Source organism: Diadema antillarum, unplaced genomic scaffold (assembly GCF_040938485.1).
Source record: "Diadema antillarum isolate AM-2024a unplaced genomic scaffold, OU_Dant_1.0 scf00000087, whole genome shotgun sequence".
NCBI classification, from domain to species: domain Eukaryota; kingdom Metazoa; phylum Echinodermata; class Echinoidea; order Diadematoida; family Diadematidae; genus Diadema; species Diadema antillarum.
The window spans coordinates 129392-148560 of NW_027270976.1; the positions used below are offsets into that span (position 1 = coordinate 129392).

The following is a 19169-nucleotide window of genomic DNA, read 5'->3' on the forward strand; positions in this document are numbered from 1 at the left end:
AACAGTGTCATCTGTATTGCTTTAACATAAAATCAAACACTCACCTGAGGATTGCAACATTATGTCATCAATACAACTATGACAAGGCAGTCACAACTTCAGTTATTATATTCTGACCTTCTCAAAATTGAGATAACTGACTGAGAAACCCCAACTTAAGAGGGACTTTAATGAATGGAATCAGATGGACACCTTCACTTTGGACCCAGCCTTCAAAGAGCACCAATTTTCAACCATTTACCAACAACCATCTCCAGCATGCAGTGGCTGATGAAGAACAAAATAAGTTGGGTGGTATCAATGCTATCATTTGGGATGTTACTTTGTGAAAATATTCACCAAAATGAAAATTGTGATTTAAAGGTCATCTATCCCTTTTTCAAACATCACAAAATTTTTCATGTTTGAAGAATAATCTCTCCCGATACCATGTATGAAATCTAGATGGTACTGAATACACTGTTATTTTCGTGTATAAACAGATGTTTCCCCAAATGAGGAGGTCATACACATTTTCGCGAGATGTTGTTTTTGCGAAATTGATGCAGATGCTAACAGAAATGCACTATCATCCACACGCATAAAGACATTTTTGTGTGTTGTTAAATTCACAATCCAACAGTGATTCGCGAAATTTGCAAAAATGAAAGCCTTGCGAAAATAACAGCTTATACAGTATATACACCTCAGAGTTTAATAAAAACAATGCAATACTTACCAATATCATCCAAGAATATGCTTTGCTTTTAATCAGAGAATGACCGTTGGACTTTTTCTTCGACAAACAAGGGTTTGTGCCTGCAAACTAACTTTTCATGCCAAGTGGTAGGTAACGTTGGTCGCTATTATTTTAAAGTAGATTGTTCTGAAGCAGCGAAGGTGAAGCAAAAAATATTTTTCAAATAGAGATAGAAGCTTGAAACTTGGCACCAACCTTGTTATAGATAGTTTAAGACAAAATTTATATCAACCACTCAAAAAATTCAAGATGGTGGCCATCAAAGTCGACATACTGTATATGCTATATATTTCGCGGGGGTTTTATTTTCGCGAATTTCGCGAGTCGGGAGCTATTCGCGAAATTAACAACACGCGAAAATATTACCTTCCAAAATGAATCCCTTGCCTTGATGATACGAACATTTCAGTACTAGAATACCATGTCACGGCTTACCGAACAAACCATACTGGCTAAGCTTGTTTACGCACGTCCACGTCTACTTACGAATACTGTAGAGAGCCAATCCATTATCGCAAGGGGACCACTCGTCAGAAATCTATTGCGATGGACTTAACCACTTCAAAAATGTTGAATTCTAACTTACTAGTTCGCAGAGTTTGGTAAGTTTTTTTTTCATGCAGTGTATAGTATCATTCTTATTTGCTAGTAAGTTGAAAATTCACACTTTCTTTGTAACTTCATATTTTCTCTGGTCCCCCAAACGCGAATTTAACCACTCGCGAAAATGTGTAACAGCGGCAATTCGCGAAAATTAATGTACGCGAAAATTATAGCGTATACAGTAGTGTAATGCGCCAAAGTGTATTATTTCGATTTTGATACAATTTTGTCTATTTTGCTGTCTATTTACTTATTTTTATATATTCTGAACGATGTTTAAACAGTCTTATGTTTTTATGGAGACATTTTTCAGTATGCACAATATTTCTTTAAAAAGTTAAAAAAGAAATTAAAAAATGTTTATAAAACCCATGTAGAAATTAACATCTTTACCATATATACAGAGAGTAAAACCAGTGATATTCAACTCTCCAAAAAATCGAGTGAAAATTTTCACTCTTCAAGGGGTGAATAACAGAAAAGAGTGAATTTAGAGAAAACTTGGGAGTGAATTTTGAGTGAAAATTTTTATTTTCACTCATTTTAGAGTGACCTCGGGGATCACTAGTGACGCGTGTAGTAGTCTTGGCACGCGCAGACTCTTTTACGACCAACAAGGTCTTGTCACAACTAAAGTAGCCTGTAAAATTTTATTGATACCACAATTTGGAACCACATACTACCTAGGGGTGTTCAAGAGGGTCCAACCGACCACCCCATGCAGTTAAACCTTTTCTGAGGGGAAGGTTGAAGGTTAAACGAACTCCATATTTAAGCCCCTTACAGGAATTAGCGCCTTGACTACTAACTCTAACGGGGCTTGACACAAACTTTGTTCTCTGGTGATCAGTTTGGGCCACTAAAATCTCTGAATTTGAAATTTTGGTGGCCTGAAATAGGAGGAGATCTAAAAATTCATTTGGAATTTTAGCTGACTAATCAGGCCATCAAAAGATAGCCTTTTTAAAAATTGGTGGCCCAACATAAATTTTTAGTGACCCTGGGGCCCCCGGACCACTTCTTATATCAAGCCATGTCTACCATAATTATACATATACAAGCTTTTGAAAGGAATCCCATTTTCAGGGTTGCAAAAGGATGCACAAACTTTAAGTCAATGCAAAACATTACAGAATAGTGTAAAATACATCCTACATATTGCACAAGAAAAAACAGATTGAACACAAAAAGAACTAGAAATGTCGCTACCGTACTAAATGGCGACTGGTATGCCTCCGCCATAATGCATGGTTCTCTTAATAGGTCTATAGTACATGTGGACAAAGTGTGATTACATTTTCACAAAATTGGCAAAATATCAAAATGACAATTTTGTCACAAATGTGTTGAATGTTCACCTTCCTTGACCTAGGTTTAATTGATGGATAGGAGAGCATGTATTTGGAGATTTAAGAACTTTACCTTGACTTTGATCCACTCATAAGTTTATGCACTGAGTAATTTTCAAGGTATGGAGAAAAAGTGTAATGTCTGTATTGAATAGTAAATTGTTGCCATTTTCATCTGGCCTTTGACCCTAGAAATCATATTAAGATAATCACCGTCAGGCAGAACATGCAAAAATATGTAGTAAGTTTCAAAATAACTTGAACCATTTCCTAGATAAGGAAGAAACAGTTAGTTCAGCACATTCTCAACAGAGAAAAGAAACAGTTAGTTCAGCACATTCTCAACAGAGAATCTCTATTGGGTTGTACATGCATACACCAAGAGTAAAAAAGAAAATAATCCTGCTGGCATTGCATAAATATGAGAGAAATAGTAAAATTTTGAAGTGTTGCCCTTGACCTTTGACCCCTGACCTTTGACCCCATCAACCCTAAATTCTCTAAATAATCACTGCCAGTTAGTACATGTTATGTTCCCTGAAGATACCTTGAACAATTTCCAAGGTACAGAGAAAAAAGTAAAATTTTAATATTTCTACTTGACCTTTTGACCTTTGAACTTTGATCTCATGACCCCAAACTTTCACCATAGAATCTTAATTGGGCAATACATGCATATACTAAGTTTCAAGAAAATATCTTCAGGCAATGCATAGATATGGAGGATATAGTGAAATTTTACGTATTTGACCTTGACCTTTTGACCTTTGACCTTGCGCATGTGCACCCAAAAGTTGATAAGCACAACTTCACCCCCTAATACACATACATGCCAAGTTTCATTAGGATACCTCAAAAGGTTTTTTAGTTACGCTTGCCACAAAATTCATTACGGATGGACGGACGGAAGGACGGACGGAAGGACGGACGGAAGTACGAAGGACGGACGGACGGACGGACGGACAACCCGAAAACATAATGCCTCCGGCACCATTTCGTGGTGGAGGCATAAAAATGCTGAACAGAACAACAGAAAAAAAACTACAGCAAAATCACATCAAAAATTATCAAAATCACATGGAAAAGAAAATGAAAAATCAGTCAGCTTAACAATGTGAGGAGCTCACAAGCACAACAAAATAAGTTGTTGAACATGGTATCCTATGGGCAACTTAGCCACAATCATTAGTGTCTTTTATGATGTCACAGACTTCCATTCAGCAAGATTTAAAACAAAAAATAGAAATGTAATTTATGCAAATTTTGGGAAACTCAATAGCACAATCCAATACCATATTTATGGTAAAGCAACAACCACAACAGCATACATAATAGCAAAAAGTGAAGTACTAAAACTGAATCTATGCATTCAATGGTTCTGTGACATTTGCTCCTGTGATAATTCATCCCACGGAATATCTGCATGCTAAGCCAAACTTGACCCACAAATGTAACCCTTACCCTATTTATAATCCTCACATCAAATTAAACCTAACACCCTATCACAACCCTAACTTCAAGTCCTTGGAGAAAATGATACAGGAGCAATTGTCGCAGGAGCGAACATTGTGTCGCTGCTTTCAATACAGCGGTGCACCATAGAAAATGCCAAATTTTGTTCTGAATGGTTCAGACCTATACATATTCACACAATGTCTGCATTGTTTTAACCATCAACAATTTGTGAGGAAAAATATCATAATCTATGATGTCAAAGGACTTGAAAAGGTCCAGGAAAATGCCAAGAGTATAGCAATGAGCATCAACTGCACTTGCTGCCTTGTAGATTTAAACAGAATGTGTTGAGTTACAAATACTTTTCTCGACATCAGAAAACAAGACTCTAAGTGTAAATATCTTAAAGTTCTTTTATATACTGGTAAAAAAAAAAAAAAATCTCACAGTGTAGATAATACTGGACACCATGATAACATATTGACAATATGAAAATAGTACTGTACATGGGGCATATGATTTGATTTGGGGGGGGGGGGATTATACAATGCTTCAAACTGGCACTGGTCTAATGGCTCAGGACCAGTAAAAATCCCTGTGGGACCAGTGACTTTTTAAGGAAAGGATCAGTACAAAATGGAAAAACAGGGTACCTACTGGTCTGACAGACAGGTCAGACCAGTAGAAAAATGGGTTAGTGTGTAGCATCGGATTATAAGAGTACATCTGCGAAAATAACATTGGTTCACCATAAACTTTCTGCAGAAAACATTATTGAAAAATTACTGTCAAAAAGTTTTTGTTTCAAATAGTTTTGAAATACTGCAAAATAATTGCATGAGAAGCATATTCACTGAAGGGTGTGAACCAAGTTGCATGACAGGCACCAACGTTGTCTTGTAAATTTTTGACTTTATTTTTCTTTCTTATTTTCATCCATATCCTACATTCCATGATCTGAACTTATGCTACTTTGAAAAACAAAATAGTTTCATATCATAAAACCATACAAACTCAAAAGTTGTAAAGAAACAAGACAAAAAAAATAATAAATCCCTTTCATTTAAGAAACTGAAGAATTTATGATTTACAGAGAAGTGTATCTGAAGAAATAAAATACATCACAACATTTGTGCAGAAGGAATGAATTGAACACCCTAAAGGCCCGGTCACACTACCCAAAAGTCGCCTAAACGCACGAATCACGTAAGAAATTCAAGCCTTACATGATACATGCGCGATTTGCGCATTTCATGAGTTTGTCTGACGTGGAACCTTGGTAGTTGTCCGCCGATGTGGGCCGGATCAGCACTTTACACGATTCCAGGTTTTGAGCAGCTCAAAACTTGGCTTCGCGTAAAAGTTTACGCAGTATTGCGCTGTTTTATGTAATTTTTGCGTAGTTTGCATAGTTCTTACGCGAACAATGCACAAAATATGCGTGGAAGTTCAGTGATCGTTCCCGAAAGTGTTGCACTATCGCGTTCATGCGCGAATCATGTGCGATTCATACGCAATTCATTAGTAATAATGTGCAGATTATGCGTGGTTTTCCGTGGACCTCAGTCGTTGCGCACAACCACGAATTTGCCCTATTTGGGGCCTTTGCGTGCCTATGCGCTGAAAGTGCGTGGTTTGTTAGAGATTTTTGCGTGATCTTTCCGTAATTCTTGCGCAATTCATCAGTGATTTTCATCACGTAAATCAGCGAAAATTCTCGACGGACAAGCACGCACAACCAAATTTCTTGCGTGATTCATGCATTTACACGACTTTTGGGCAGTGTGACCGGGCCTTAAAGCTATGTTTTCCAGAATGGAAATTGCACACACACACACACACACACACATATACATTTATATATGCATACTGCATCAAAATTTATTCAAGATTTATTCATTTAATGAAAGAAGAATACTTTTCATGAATTCCAGCTGCATAACTACAGCCACATAACTGCCAATCCTAAATGTAACAAGTATGAAAAATTAGTATTTTATGTGCTATGTCTGTGTGTGTATATGAGCATTGTGTAAGTGTGTTCATGATAAGAAGTTTCTTCTGTCCTAAAAATAAAAGAAAAAAGATCGTTTTACATCACACAGTTAGAAGCCATGCATTTGTATCTAAGGTTTAAAAACAAAAACAAAACACAACTCACCTCTTCTAATAACCTCTCCACTTCATCTTCATCACCATTTCCTTTTGGCCCAACTTCCCTCAGGAGGTCTTTGTCAGAAGGCTGCAGCAATTCCAAGACAAAAGCAATGTCAGCTGCCTCATGTCTTTGAGAAAGGACTGTGACCATCTAGTCACAAACTCACATGTTACTCAATTTTTGTTCCAATGTGTCACCATTTGTGTCCCGATCATTTGACTTTAGATAATTGCTTTATGAGTCATCCAAAAAGTTTCATCATAGGGATGCTTGGCTGTTAAGCTGTGTTCACATCATGTTCCCGGCAACCACGGCAGCCCCATTTCAGGCCACAGTGGACAAAACGGGACGGACTCGAAACAACAAGGTGAGACTGGATAGGCAAACGCGACTGGCCGTGATTGCCGTAAATGCTGCATCAGACTTTTAGACTGTCAAAAAATTTTACCACGGCAGTCGCGGTGCTAATGAGGAATCTTGTATGCAGTGATAAAACAGAGTGAAAACAACATAATGAGGCGGCATGTAACAGGCCGTAACAAAACTTGGGGGCTGTCCATAGCGGGACGCGACTGAAAATATTGATAATCTAGCCTGACCAGATGCCATGAGAACAGCGTCTGACCGGGGCAAGGACTGGAACGAACAAGACTAGAATGCGAAGGGGGGGAAACAGGAAAATGTCTCATCTACCCACGGCGCACTACGTTTCAGGCAAATGGAGCTGCCGTGGCCACCAGGAACATGGTGTGAACGCAGCTTTAGTCAAGTTCATCCTCAGAATACTCTGAATTTTAAGAAAACAAGAGACCGGGGGACCTCACATTCACCTAATTATAAAAAGTTCATCTTCCGTGCATTCTTGCAAACTACTAACTAAGAACATTGCAAACTTGGAGGATGGCCAGGCAGCTTTGACGGCTTCTACATAGTTTGTATAGGGCCACATTCCATCACACAGGTAGAAATACCTGCCAAGTACATTTTTATTAAAGGACGTGTCACACCTTTCCCGGCAAGCTACGCGGGCTTGTGGCGCGGAGGTATTTTCCAGTACGTAGGAGATTTTCCGCGGGCGAACAAGAATGTTTGTATTAGTTTCGCACTTGTTTCTTACCTACTGTAAAAGTGGTTTCTTTTCGCGGAGGTTTTATTTTCGCGCTTTTCGCGCTTTGAGGTTGAACCGCGAATTTAACATCACGCAAAAATGTTTTGAACTCGTAGCTTGTACAATGCTATCACTACCGACCGCGAATTTAAACACACGCGAAAAAGTCTGCACCGATGGACACCGCGAAAGTTTCTGTACGCGAAAGAAACCACTTTTTCAGTACTAGACGCATGCTACTTACATGTAGCTTCTACTTGCGTGCATTCCGTGTGACCTGCGTGAGAGCTTTGAAACCGCTCCGTTTTCTGTTACGAGCGACTTATGGGTACTGAGAAGTACCTGTGCTGGAGTTGCCTGAGAGGTGCTGCCGGTAAGGGTCTCTTACTGGTGTTCTGCGCGTACCTCTGTGAGTGAACCCCCCACGACTCACTCGGAACAAGTTTTGAGCATGCTCAAGGCCTTGTCATACAGGATCTGGGGAAGTTTTGCGGTTTGACTTGCGGGGAAACAAACTTGCTACTCGTAGCTCTCCGCAGTTGATTCGCACCTGACAGTACCTAGCGCGTATCTCGCCGGTAGTTACCCAGAGGTGCGCACGCAAGTCTGATTTAACCGCAGCCAAGTTTTGAGCATGACCAAAACTTTTTCCGGGTGAGTCGCGGGGATGCCCGGAGCGGAACGCCAGTAGGAGGCCCTTAGCAGCAGCACTTTGCAGGCAACTCCCATGCAGGTACTTCACAGTCCCCATATGCAGCCAAGATAATGACATTCCATGGGACTTTGCCATTCCTTCAGAGGAATTCCTTCACTGTAGTTGTCAGCCCTCACGCGACTGGTATACAGGTCACACAGTATACCCGCAAGTAAAATTTAAGTAGAACGCTTCCAGCAAGTAAGACACATACACTGACTTGCCCAAATCCTTGCCAGCCCTCAGAAATTGTCCGGTACGCTGGAAAATCCCTACAAGCAACAAACCTGTGTAGCTTGCCCAAAAAGGTGTGCCAGGGCCTAAACATGATTGCGGGTAAAAAGATTTGCGTACACACCTTCGGGCGTCTACAGGTGAGATACATGCTAGGTACTGTCATGTGCGGCTCATCTACGGGGACCTCCGGGTCGTAAAAATTGTTCTTTGCAAGTCACACGCAAGACTTGCCCGGAAAGGTGTGACACGGCCTTTACAAAATTTGACTACCGTAAAAACTCGCGTATACGGCACACTCATGTATACGGCGCACCCCCACTTTCGCCGTCGCGAGGGGAAAAAAAAGGCTGTTATTTTTGCGAAGAGGTCTTTTCGCAATCCCCCCCACGTTCGTGATACTAAACTGCGCCACGAAATTTGCGAAATCTAAACCTCGCTAAAATAAATTTTACAGTGACACGATGCAACACGGAGGTACACGTATATAATAGGCGAGTTAAGTGCCCATTGGGAGTGTGCGTGAGCTACCACAGCTCAGCTATTGTATTACAGCTTACAGCATACCAGACTTGCCTTGTTCGGTATTTCTAAAGATGATAGAGCGCCGCGCCATTACGGCGTACCAGACTTGCTTTGTTTGGTATTCTATAGATAATACAGCGCCTTGCTGCCAGTGCGGCGCTCTATCATCTTTGGTGTTACTGCTGTTATACAAATGATGCACAGGATAGAGTGCGTTAGCGGCGATGAAGCGCACTCGAGGGTATTTACAATTGCCGAGTGCATGTTGCACTACATTGTAAATACCCGAGAGTGAGCTGCATCTCCACTAAAGCCACGAAATAATCCTGTGCATCATTTGTTTTATAAAATGGGTCGAAAATTCGAAAACTAACAGCATTTTTCACGTACATTTGTGGGTCAAGATGTCCGAAAATGTTCGTCCCAAACATTTACGCACGTCGCACTCGGAAATCCCGCACATATAAGTATGATGGGGGGTTGGGTTTCCGGACACGTAAGTTCCCGCATGAAAACTTACTTATTTTACATAGAATATGCACCCTTTACCTTAAAAACTTGATATAGACTCCTCATATAGGCCTACTAGACAACATACTCTGAAAACGGCGTGAGAATTAACCTGCTAAATCGTTGGATTTCCCTTCAAAGTGACTCCATGTACGCGTCCGGTCCCACAACGCTTGGTCTACTGTACGTATAAGAGTTACGTACGGCACACATGTTATGCATGCACAAGGGAAGAAAGGCCGGCCGGCTGGCCGGCCGGCAGCCCGAACTAGAAGTTGTTTACAGGATTGACAGCGCGTATGCATGCAATTCAAAGGAACCACCGCGCGCACAGACGATCGGCAATAGGATTTAACACGTAGTGCAATGGGACTAAAATAACCAAAGCACACGTGACTCATTTCAGCGCTTCCTATTGGCTACATTCTTGAACCCATTTTATAAAGTGATCCTATCGATGATGATCCACACAATGCACAACACACGCGATAGCAAACACGCAATAGCAAGCATGCACACCAGTGGCCCGGTGAGTCTAGCGACGTTGGATTTCTTGGCTCCAAATCTGTGAGTTGGAGACTGGGAGCTCTTCTCTGTGTGCAAATACTCCTTGATAATGACAGCAATTAAATAATTTTAACATATTTTAATGAATTATAGGTCTGTAACGGAAATTTCAAATCAATATCGTTCACATTTCAGAGACATGTTTTTCATTCGGTCACACGTAGGCAGCATTGGTACAGTGTACTATACAAACAGTGCATTGGCTCCCCTGCAGCAGGGTTTCTACGTGTTCTGTACGGCAGACCACGATCTAAACTTTCTTGCATTCGTGTATACGGCGCACCCCCAACTTTTGACATTTTTTTAGACGAAAAAAAGTGCGCCTTATACACGAGTTTTTACGGTATGCAGTTCAAGGAAAAAAATTTAAGACTTAATGATCCCAACTCAATCCCTAGATCTACTATAAATGACCTTAAAAGTGCACTCACTATCATTTTCTTATATTTTTGTACTTTCTTGAAGGGCAAGTAAAATTCACGTTCAGGCAAGTGTTGTGCAACAATATGAAAATCTGCTTGCCTGGCAACGCAAATGGTAAAATAAAATTTACAAAAAAAGTCAGATAGCACCCTGCAAGGAGACCCTAAAAAATCAACAATTTTGTGTATAAAGACTGAATAAAGAGGGTACTACCACAGGTTTCAAGCAGCTAGATTTATGAATAATACACTTTCACACTAAATTTGAATAAAATCAGGAAACACAGCCAATTACTCACACACAAAGACATTAACCAAAATATGGTCTTTGACCCTATCAAAAGAAGAACATTGGGGACAGCATGACCAAAAACAAATGAGTAGTCAACAATTTTACCATGATCATCTCCAAACAAATTTCGAAGAAAACTCATCAAGAAATGTGGATGGTAGGGCACACTCAAAAATATATGAACATGGTGGTGACTTTTGACCCTGTAAAAGGCTAAATACTGAGAACAGCATAGCCAAGCATTATAGAGCTTCAGATCTGACAATGATAAACATTTGCACAAAATTGAACAAAATCTGTCTTGAAATGTGGTTAATGGAGCATACACAATCAGACCCTCAAAAAATCAACCTTTTTGTGTTTGTGTATAAAGACAGAATAAGCACAGGCACTATCACCAAGTTATAGGCACCTGGATTTTTACATGATACATTCCCGTATCAAATGTGAATAAACTACATCATCAAATGGGACCAGTATTATGCATACAAGTGTGACATGTGGATGCAGAGGCAGCAGCACAACACTGCTGAGTCCAAGGGAGCTTCCAGTAAACATACCCATGGAAACAATGAGGGCTAGAACAATATACTGGCCTTGAGGGTGGTACAACATTCATTGCCTGTTGTTAATCGAGACTTGTTTTCATTAATTGTTGCAGTCTTCTAATCCAGCAATCAATAGCTTTCACCAGTACTTTCAAAATTCACAACCATTGAAGGGATCATCTGATATTACTCAAATATTACTACTTATTCTGATTTTACTGAATCCAAATGTAGATTTGAGGTAAATTTGTCTTTCATATTTGTTGAACTACTGCAATGGTAAATGATTGTAGATTCTTATCAATTTTTAGACCTTGGTTCTTAGAGGTGAATGAGAATACAATATTGTACTTCAGATATACAGTATATGTACATGTAACTCATAAACTGAATATTTGCCTGAGTGAAGGGTTAGGGTTAGGATTAGGATATACTCACAGTCAGCTTTTGATTCCCTTGGTTTTTCTTGATGGTTTTCTTCTTTGCAGGTTCTTTCCTTGTACCATCTCTCGTTACACTTGCAGTCCTGTCAAAGGCAGCTGAAATGCACAAAACAATATTCTTGTTGCCAAGTGATTTACAACAGATGTCTTCATTAACTACAAAATCACTTGGATTATGATGTCAACACAATAGAAGTTGGTAAAACTCAACTTCACCATCTTTTAGAATGCTTCAAAAGGACAAAAGCACGCACTTTAGTGCCCATATGAAAACCTAAAAAATGCGCAGCTTGAACTCCAAAGTTCATTGACCCCACCTGCCAAAATATCGAAAATCCTTCATAAAAATTTTTTAAAAAAAACTATAAATGTCGCTATGCGAGTGGTATGCCTCCGCCATTTAAAATGCATGGTTCTCCTAATAGGTCTATAGTACGATGTCTTGACAATGTGTAATGACAGTTTCACATAATCAACAAAATATTAAAATGACAGGTTTGTCACAAATGTGTTGCACGTTCACTTTCCTTGAACTAGGCTGAATTGGATGAATGGCTATATTGTCTAAGAGTGAAGGTATTCAGGGATTTGAGGATTTTTACTTAACTTTTGACCCTTTTATAAGTTTAAGGAAGAAGTGAAATTTAGCACTTTCACTTGAACTTTGGACCTTTGACCTTTTGGCCAGAAACTTCCAAGAGAATCTCTATTGGGTAATACATGCACACACTAAGTTTCACGAAAAATCCTGCAGGCATTGCATAGATAAGAGGGAAATACTGACATTTTGAAGACTTGATGCTAACCTTTGACCCCCTGACCTTTGACCCATGATCCCTGAATTCCCTGGATAATCACTGCCAGTCAGTGCATGCATATGTACAAAGCTCCATGAAGATACCTTGAACCATTTGTGAGATATGGAGAAAAAAGTGAAATTTTAACATTTTCACTTGACCTTTGACCTCAAGACCTGATATTCTCTCTAGAGAATCTTCATTTGGTAGTTCATGTATACACTAAGTTTCAAGAAAATACCTCTATGCATTGCATAGATATGGGGGAAATAGTGAAATTTTGAGTATTTGACATTGACCTTTTGACCTTTGACCTTGAGCATGTGCACCCAAAAGTTGATAGGCACAACTTTGCCCACTCATACATATATTGTATACACTGTTATTTTCGGGAGGGTTTTATTTTCACGAATTTCGCGAGCTATGGGCTGATCGCGAAAATAAAGACACACGAAAGTATTACCCCATCATACCTTACAATGTATGTACAAATTGATGACAAAATGCATCCAGCACTGGTCAGACCAGAACGCGGCTGTTACACCGGCCAGTACTTCCACATACTATTAAGTACTGCACTGTAATCATGCCTTGGTAATTTGTGTACTGTACGTGCTTTTCGTCAGCTTTTGGGCAATTCCATTACTGTAAACGTCAATATTTTCGCGCGATTAATTTTTCGCGCTGAGCGGCTCGAAAACGTATTCGCGGGTTCTTAAATTCGCGCTCCACAGCAGGTTACTTTACTGTAGTACACATTCACTGCTTACATCCAAAGCCTCTGCTACATAGCTTGCTATGCCAGCGTACGACAAGCGACGTAGCGAGCGGCTCGACTGCGAGTACAAGCACTCAAATACGTAGTACAGCTGTGACTGTAGTACCGTAGTCACGGGGGAATGTAGCATCGGTGCGCGCGGTGCACACTGCATGCTACAGTACACAGCAATCTATCGTCTCTTCGCACAGTACTAGTAGCGTAAACATGCGCATATGCCTGTACATTGTACTACGTAGCAGTATCATCGATGAAGCGCACACAATTCATCCCGTTCAAAATGTGCATAGAAAATTGTGAAGATATATTCGCGCGTTTTTGAATTCGCGCTAGCCGAACGTAGCGTGAAATCCGCGAAAATTAATGTACCGCGAAAATTTCCACGTTTACAGTAAGCCAGTGAGGAAATTGGCCTCTTCCGAGAGATAAACACTTCACTTCAAAGTAAGCCTACTAGAACTACTGTACAAGTACAGGGCTCCAGTTTTACAAATGCGGTATACGCTCACTGCGATTGAAGTGTGCTTCCCTGTCTTATCATGGACTCGCCCTACATGTCACGCTAGCGCGGTTAATTCCTTTTTTGTTCAGCAGGTGAAAAAACTCCCATCATGTTCAGAGGGACTCGTAATAATTACAGTAAATACAATGTTATCGCCAGTGCCTATTTAACCCTATTTTATTTAACTAGGCTATTTGAGACCAAGTTTTTACTGGGGGGGGGGGGTCAATTTGACCCCCCTTCAGATCTCTGCCGCCGATCGCGCGATCGCCGCATTTTGCCTGAACATAGAGCCGGATGTCAACTACAAGATTACATGGTCATACAGTAAAAAATGTTGATTTCATATTTTTTAATAAATTAATTATGCAAATTTACGCATGAAATCATATTTTCACCTATAACTCCATCAAAAAGAACAAAGGGTTGCTAAATTTTTGTGTCAGAGTTCCTAAAGACACATCAAACAATTTTCTTGTAAAAAAATAGGCAATCAAAATCAGTTTCTTTTGTTTTTTATTGTTTTAATTTCTTACGCATTTTATTGTTTTTTCGACCTTCTGTTTTCTATTGTTTTTTGGCCAAAATTTGTTGCAGGCACTATTTCAAGCTTATCTACATTATGATTGATTAATCTTAATGTTCAAAAGTTGAAATAATCTAATTTATATCAATTAAACAAAAAAACACAATTTGCATTGGATTTGCAAACGAAATCATGAATTTGAGCTGTTTTCGGGTTGACATGCATGTGCAAAACATTGCATAACTTCAGAATGGTGTACCCGGATGTCGCAAATTGGTCTCAAAATATGCGGGAGATGAAAAATGAAAAAAACTTCAATGAAAAAAACTTCAATGAAAAAAGTCATGAAATGACGCGGCAAAATCTTTGTGCGTAGCGGAATCATGGCGCGAAATGTAGAGGGGGGGGGGGTCAATTTGACCCTCCTCAGTTAGAATAGGGTTAAGGTATATACCCATTTCAGTTTCAGGCCTTGAAATAGGATTTTGGAGGGGCAAGGCCATTTAGAAAAGGGCACTTTTTCCAAGAGGCTAGCCATTAAAGGGCACTTAGGTCAGTCAGAGGGGCACCAAGGCCACATTGGAAAGGGCATGTTGGGTGTTTATACGTGATGTGAATGCCCCATACAGCTATATGCTATCGACCGTGCTGCTACACTCCAGCAGCGCACGCATGCATAAGATCTCTCCGCAGCAGACGATGTTAGGCAGTAGGCCATATGCAATACGATGTAGGTTCTGTAATACAGTATGTTCTCAACACATACGCCGCGCTCGCTTTGGAGCACTTCCGGCGCCATTTTGCTTTGAGCATGCGGGCATGAATGCAGAGCGAGAGAGATGGCAATGCTCGCAGCCGTCCGACAGGCCTGGGCCCTGTTTCATAAAGCTGTTCGTAAAGTTACGAACAACTCACAAGCCACTGGTGATCAGTTCTGATGTGCTATACTTATCAGAATTTCCATAATTCAGCACAACAAATGATCACCAGTTGCTCGTAAGTTGCTCGTAACTTAACGAATAGCTTTATGAAACACCCCCCTGGCATTTTTTAACATGGTTTACAACCACTTGCTCCGGCCCGCCACTGCCTATAAACTCTATGGCCGCTGCGCTGCGGAGGCAGTCGGGACGGTAAAAGCCGGTCGGGCGTACATGTACGTACACGTCGTCTCGTATCTCGGAAAGATACTTTGAGTTTGAATCAGATATATTGGGACGCGAGTGAACTGAAGGTATGATATTTGAGATCAGGAAAGTTGTTCAAGCTTATTAAAGTGTAGAATTTGAGAAAGGGCATATTATACGTAAATGAATAATAACTTTCATTCTAAAAGGGCACCACGGCCACAAGAAAAAGGGCACATTTTTTTTTGGCCGTAACTTTGATCAAGGAAAAAAAGGCATTGCGGCCAACGAAAGGGGCACCGACGGCCATGGCCGTCGGTGGCCGTCGGTTAATTCGAGGCCTGCAGTTTGATGGGCGTGCCCGATTGTGTGGCTCTTCCATACACGTGATTAACATTGTGTGTGTCTACTCTGATAGCCAGGGAATTGATCATTGAGACTGCAAGATGTGTGCAAATCCCATGGGCGCGGTGAGGGTGTGTGTGTGTTCGTCAGATGAGTTTCTGAGGGAAAATCATGACATTCATAAACACCGGCTCAACATGGTTGGGTGAGGCCTAGGGATGCATGTAAAACTTTCGCTAGCACTAGCCCAGCTCTGAAACTTTGTAGTCTAAACATCTATTTATTGCAACATTTGGTAGGTACTTGTGAATGCCGTGTGTGAGTGTCTCACTGCAAGTTCCCGTAATTATTGTTTCATTTTATAAATCTTCTAACGTGTCTTTTCTATTGTCATGTTTGGGAAGTCACAGTGCAAATGGAAAAACGTTACGAGTACGTTGGCAAGTGTTTGAACGTGTTTCTCGGGCTTGGCAGTAGACCCTACTACTACTAGACCTAGTATCAATCGCTAATTTAACAACATGCCAAAACGCCACTGATACCGTGATTCGCGAAAATATCTGTACGCGAAAATATTGGCGTTTACAGTACATGCAAGTTTCATTAGGATACCTATAATGGTTTTTTAGATACGCTGTCCAAATTGATTACGGACGGCATCCAAATTGATTACGGATGGAAGGACGGACGGACGGACAACCCGAAAACATAACGCCTCCGGCGACACTTCATGGCGGAGGCATAACTAGAAATGTCGCTACAGCGACTGGTTATACCCCCGTCAAACAACATTTCATAAGCTTTGGTCAAAACAACATTTGATAAGCTTTGGTCAAAAAACTGAGGAAGTAGTTAAATCCGCAAGATCTTTCCTTGATCTTCTGCCATTAATATGCCGTTACCATGGCAACGTACTTTCAGGTACTGTCGAAAAATGCGTCTTGCACATCTACAACCAAAGGCACACGTCTGTACCAAGGAGTTCGCGATGCAAGATTTGTACCCATTTTTGCCCATAATATGCCGTTACCATGGCAACGTACTTTTGGGTACCGTCAAAAAATACGTCTTGCACATCTACAACCCAAGGCACACATCTGTGCCAAGTTTTATGGGAATCGGTTGAAAACTGAGGAAGTAGTTCGCGACGCAAGATTTGTACCCATTTTTGCCCATAATATGCCGTTACCATGGCAACGTACTTTTGGGTACTGTCAAAAAATACGTCTTGCACATCTACAACCCAAGGCACACATCTGTGCCAAGTTTTATGGGAATCGGTTGAAAACTGAGGAAGTAGTTCGCGACGCAAGATTTGCAACGGACCGACCGCCCGACCGACCGCCCGACCGACCGCCAGACCGCCCGACCGCCCGACCGCCCGCCCGACCGCCCGACCGACCGCCCGACCGACCGTCCGCTGATTCCTATATACCCCCTTCAAACTTCGTTTGGCGGGGGTATAAAAATTCTGAATCACTACCAAAGTTTAATCATCTGCTCCTTGTGTCATTCTCATCCTTTCCTGCAAGTTTCATTCAAATCCATTCTCAACTTTTTGAGTTATTTTGCACACGGACAAACAAACAAACCAATGGTAATGAAAACCAAAGATCCTACATAATAAGATGGTCAACTCTCAGTAGAAAAGTGAAATGCTGCCGATTTGAATTGTGGGATTTTTAAGGAGTGCGTCACTAGCATTGAGCAGCGATAGTGTCCAGGTGTGCTGTACTTTCCTGATATGTTTGTGGAGGACCAAGACAGGCTAAGACAAGAAAGAAGCTGGTATTTTCTGTGAAGAATCATGAGTAAACCTAAGAATTTGTGCAGTGCATTAAACTGCATCAATAGCTACCGTAACAACAAACCATCAGCAGGTTTATCATTATTTCGATTTCCAAGAGACCGCATGCACAGCGAGTTTATGTCTCACCTCCATGGTCACAGCGAGAGGTAGACTCGCACACAGCTCACTCAGCTCCACTCACAGGTTGCTACACTCGCTGTAACTGCGCACATCCACAAATTATTGGGAGCTGCCTTTGCAAAAGGCTAACGGTTGTTTGATCTATACCCGCTCAATGCTAGCGGGCGGCAGCCACTTCCGTTTCACCAGCAGCCATGTAAAATGGGGAGAGTTGATCATCTTATGGAGAGTAGGATCTTTGTGAAAACATACCCTCCTCCCTTGACGGAGGAAATTACACATCCATTGTAGCACTACCGAAGACTATCGCTTACAATTTGAGAAAAGAAGATTTGAAAAGATTCCTTAATTTGGGAGTTTTGTCTGTCTCCCCCTCCCCCCTTTGAGCATTGTGCTCAAGTCTCCAATCTTGCCCATTTGTACATATTTAAAGATATCCTATCATCCAAGCGATAATACCTGCCAAGTCTGGTGAAATTTGACCATGCATTCTCAAGAAGAAGATGAAATGTACAATTATACAGAAGACTTGTAAAGACTCCTGAATTTGGAGGCATGTTACCCATTCTAACAAATTGAGATCCTCTTACCCTCAGGTCAGGGATGCTACCTGCCAAGTTTTGGTGAAAATTGTACCATGCATTATCAAGCAGATTACCAAATTATGAAATTGGGCCCTAATTTGTCCCCTCCCCTCCCCCCTTACAAGGCCCCCAGGCGGGGAATCCCTGGATAGGCCATGAAAAAACTTGAAATTATGGTCACCAGTCTACTTACTCATACTAATAACTCTCATGTAGCTCTATCACTTATGGTTCTAGAGAATAAGATTTGTAAGATTCCCTAATTTGGGGTCTTTGAAATCCACCATGGGGTTTTGGAGGAAGAAACTGAAAATGTAAACTAGAAATGTTGTTATGGCGACTGGTATGCCTCTGCCATAATGCATGATTCTCCTAATAGGTCTAAAGTACATGTGGACAATGTGTGATTACAGTTTCACAAAATTTGCAAAATATTAAAATGACATGTTTGTCACAAATGTGTTGAATGTTCACCTTCCTTGACCTAGGTTTAATTGGATGAATAGGAGAGCATGTATTTGGGGATTTAAGGACTCTAACTTGACTTTGACCCTCTCGTAAGTTTATGCATTGAGTAATTTTCAAGGTATGGAGAAAAAGTGCAATTTCTATATTGAACAGTAAATTGTTAACCATTTTCATATGGCCCTTGACCCTAAAATTCATAAGAGACTCACTGTCAGGCAGAACATGCATAAATATGTACTAAGTTTCAAGATAGCTTGAACCACTTCCAAGATATGGAGGAAGAAGTAAGTTCAGAATTCTCACTAGATCTTTGACCTTTTCACCTTTGACCTTTTTGGAAGAAAAAAAAACTTCCCAGAGAATCTAATATTGGGTTATACATGCATACACCAAGTTTTTAAAAAATAATAATCCTGCTGGCATTGCATAAATATGAGGGAAATAGTAAAATTTTGAAGTGTTGCC

General features: G+C 40.6%; 1 protein-coding gene across 1 annotated transcript in view; it reads right to left on the bottom strand.

The window, feature by feature from the left end:
• The window catches only part of LOC139718002 (double zinc ribbon and ankyrin repeat-containing protein 1-like), a 76038-nt gene that overhangs the window by 17686 nt on the left and 39183 nt on the right, over positions 1-19169 (bottom strand). The window contains exons 15-17 of the mRNA XM_071629490.1: positions 15615-15632; positions 11643-11743; positions 6308-6388 (exon numbers count right to left, since the gene is read on the bottom strand). Coding sequence (XP_071485591.1) covers positions 6308-6388; positions 11643-11743; positions 15615-15632 — 200 coding nt within the window. The remainder of the gene's footprint in view (positions 1-6307; positions 6389-11642; positions 11744-15614; positions 15633-19169) is intronic.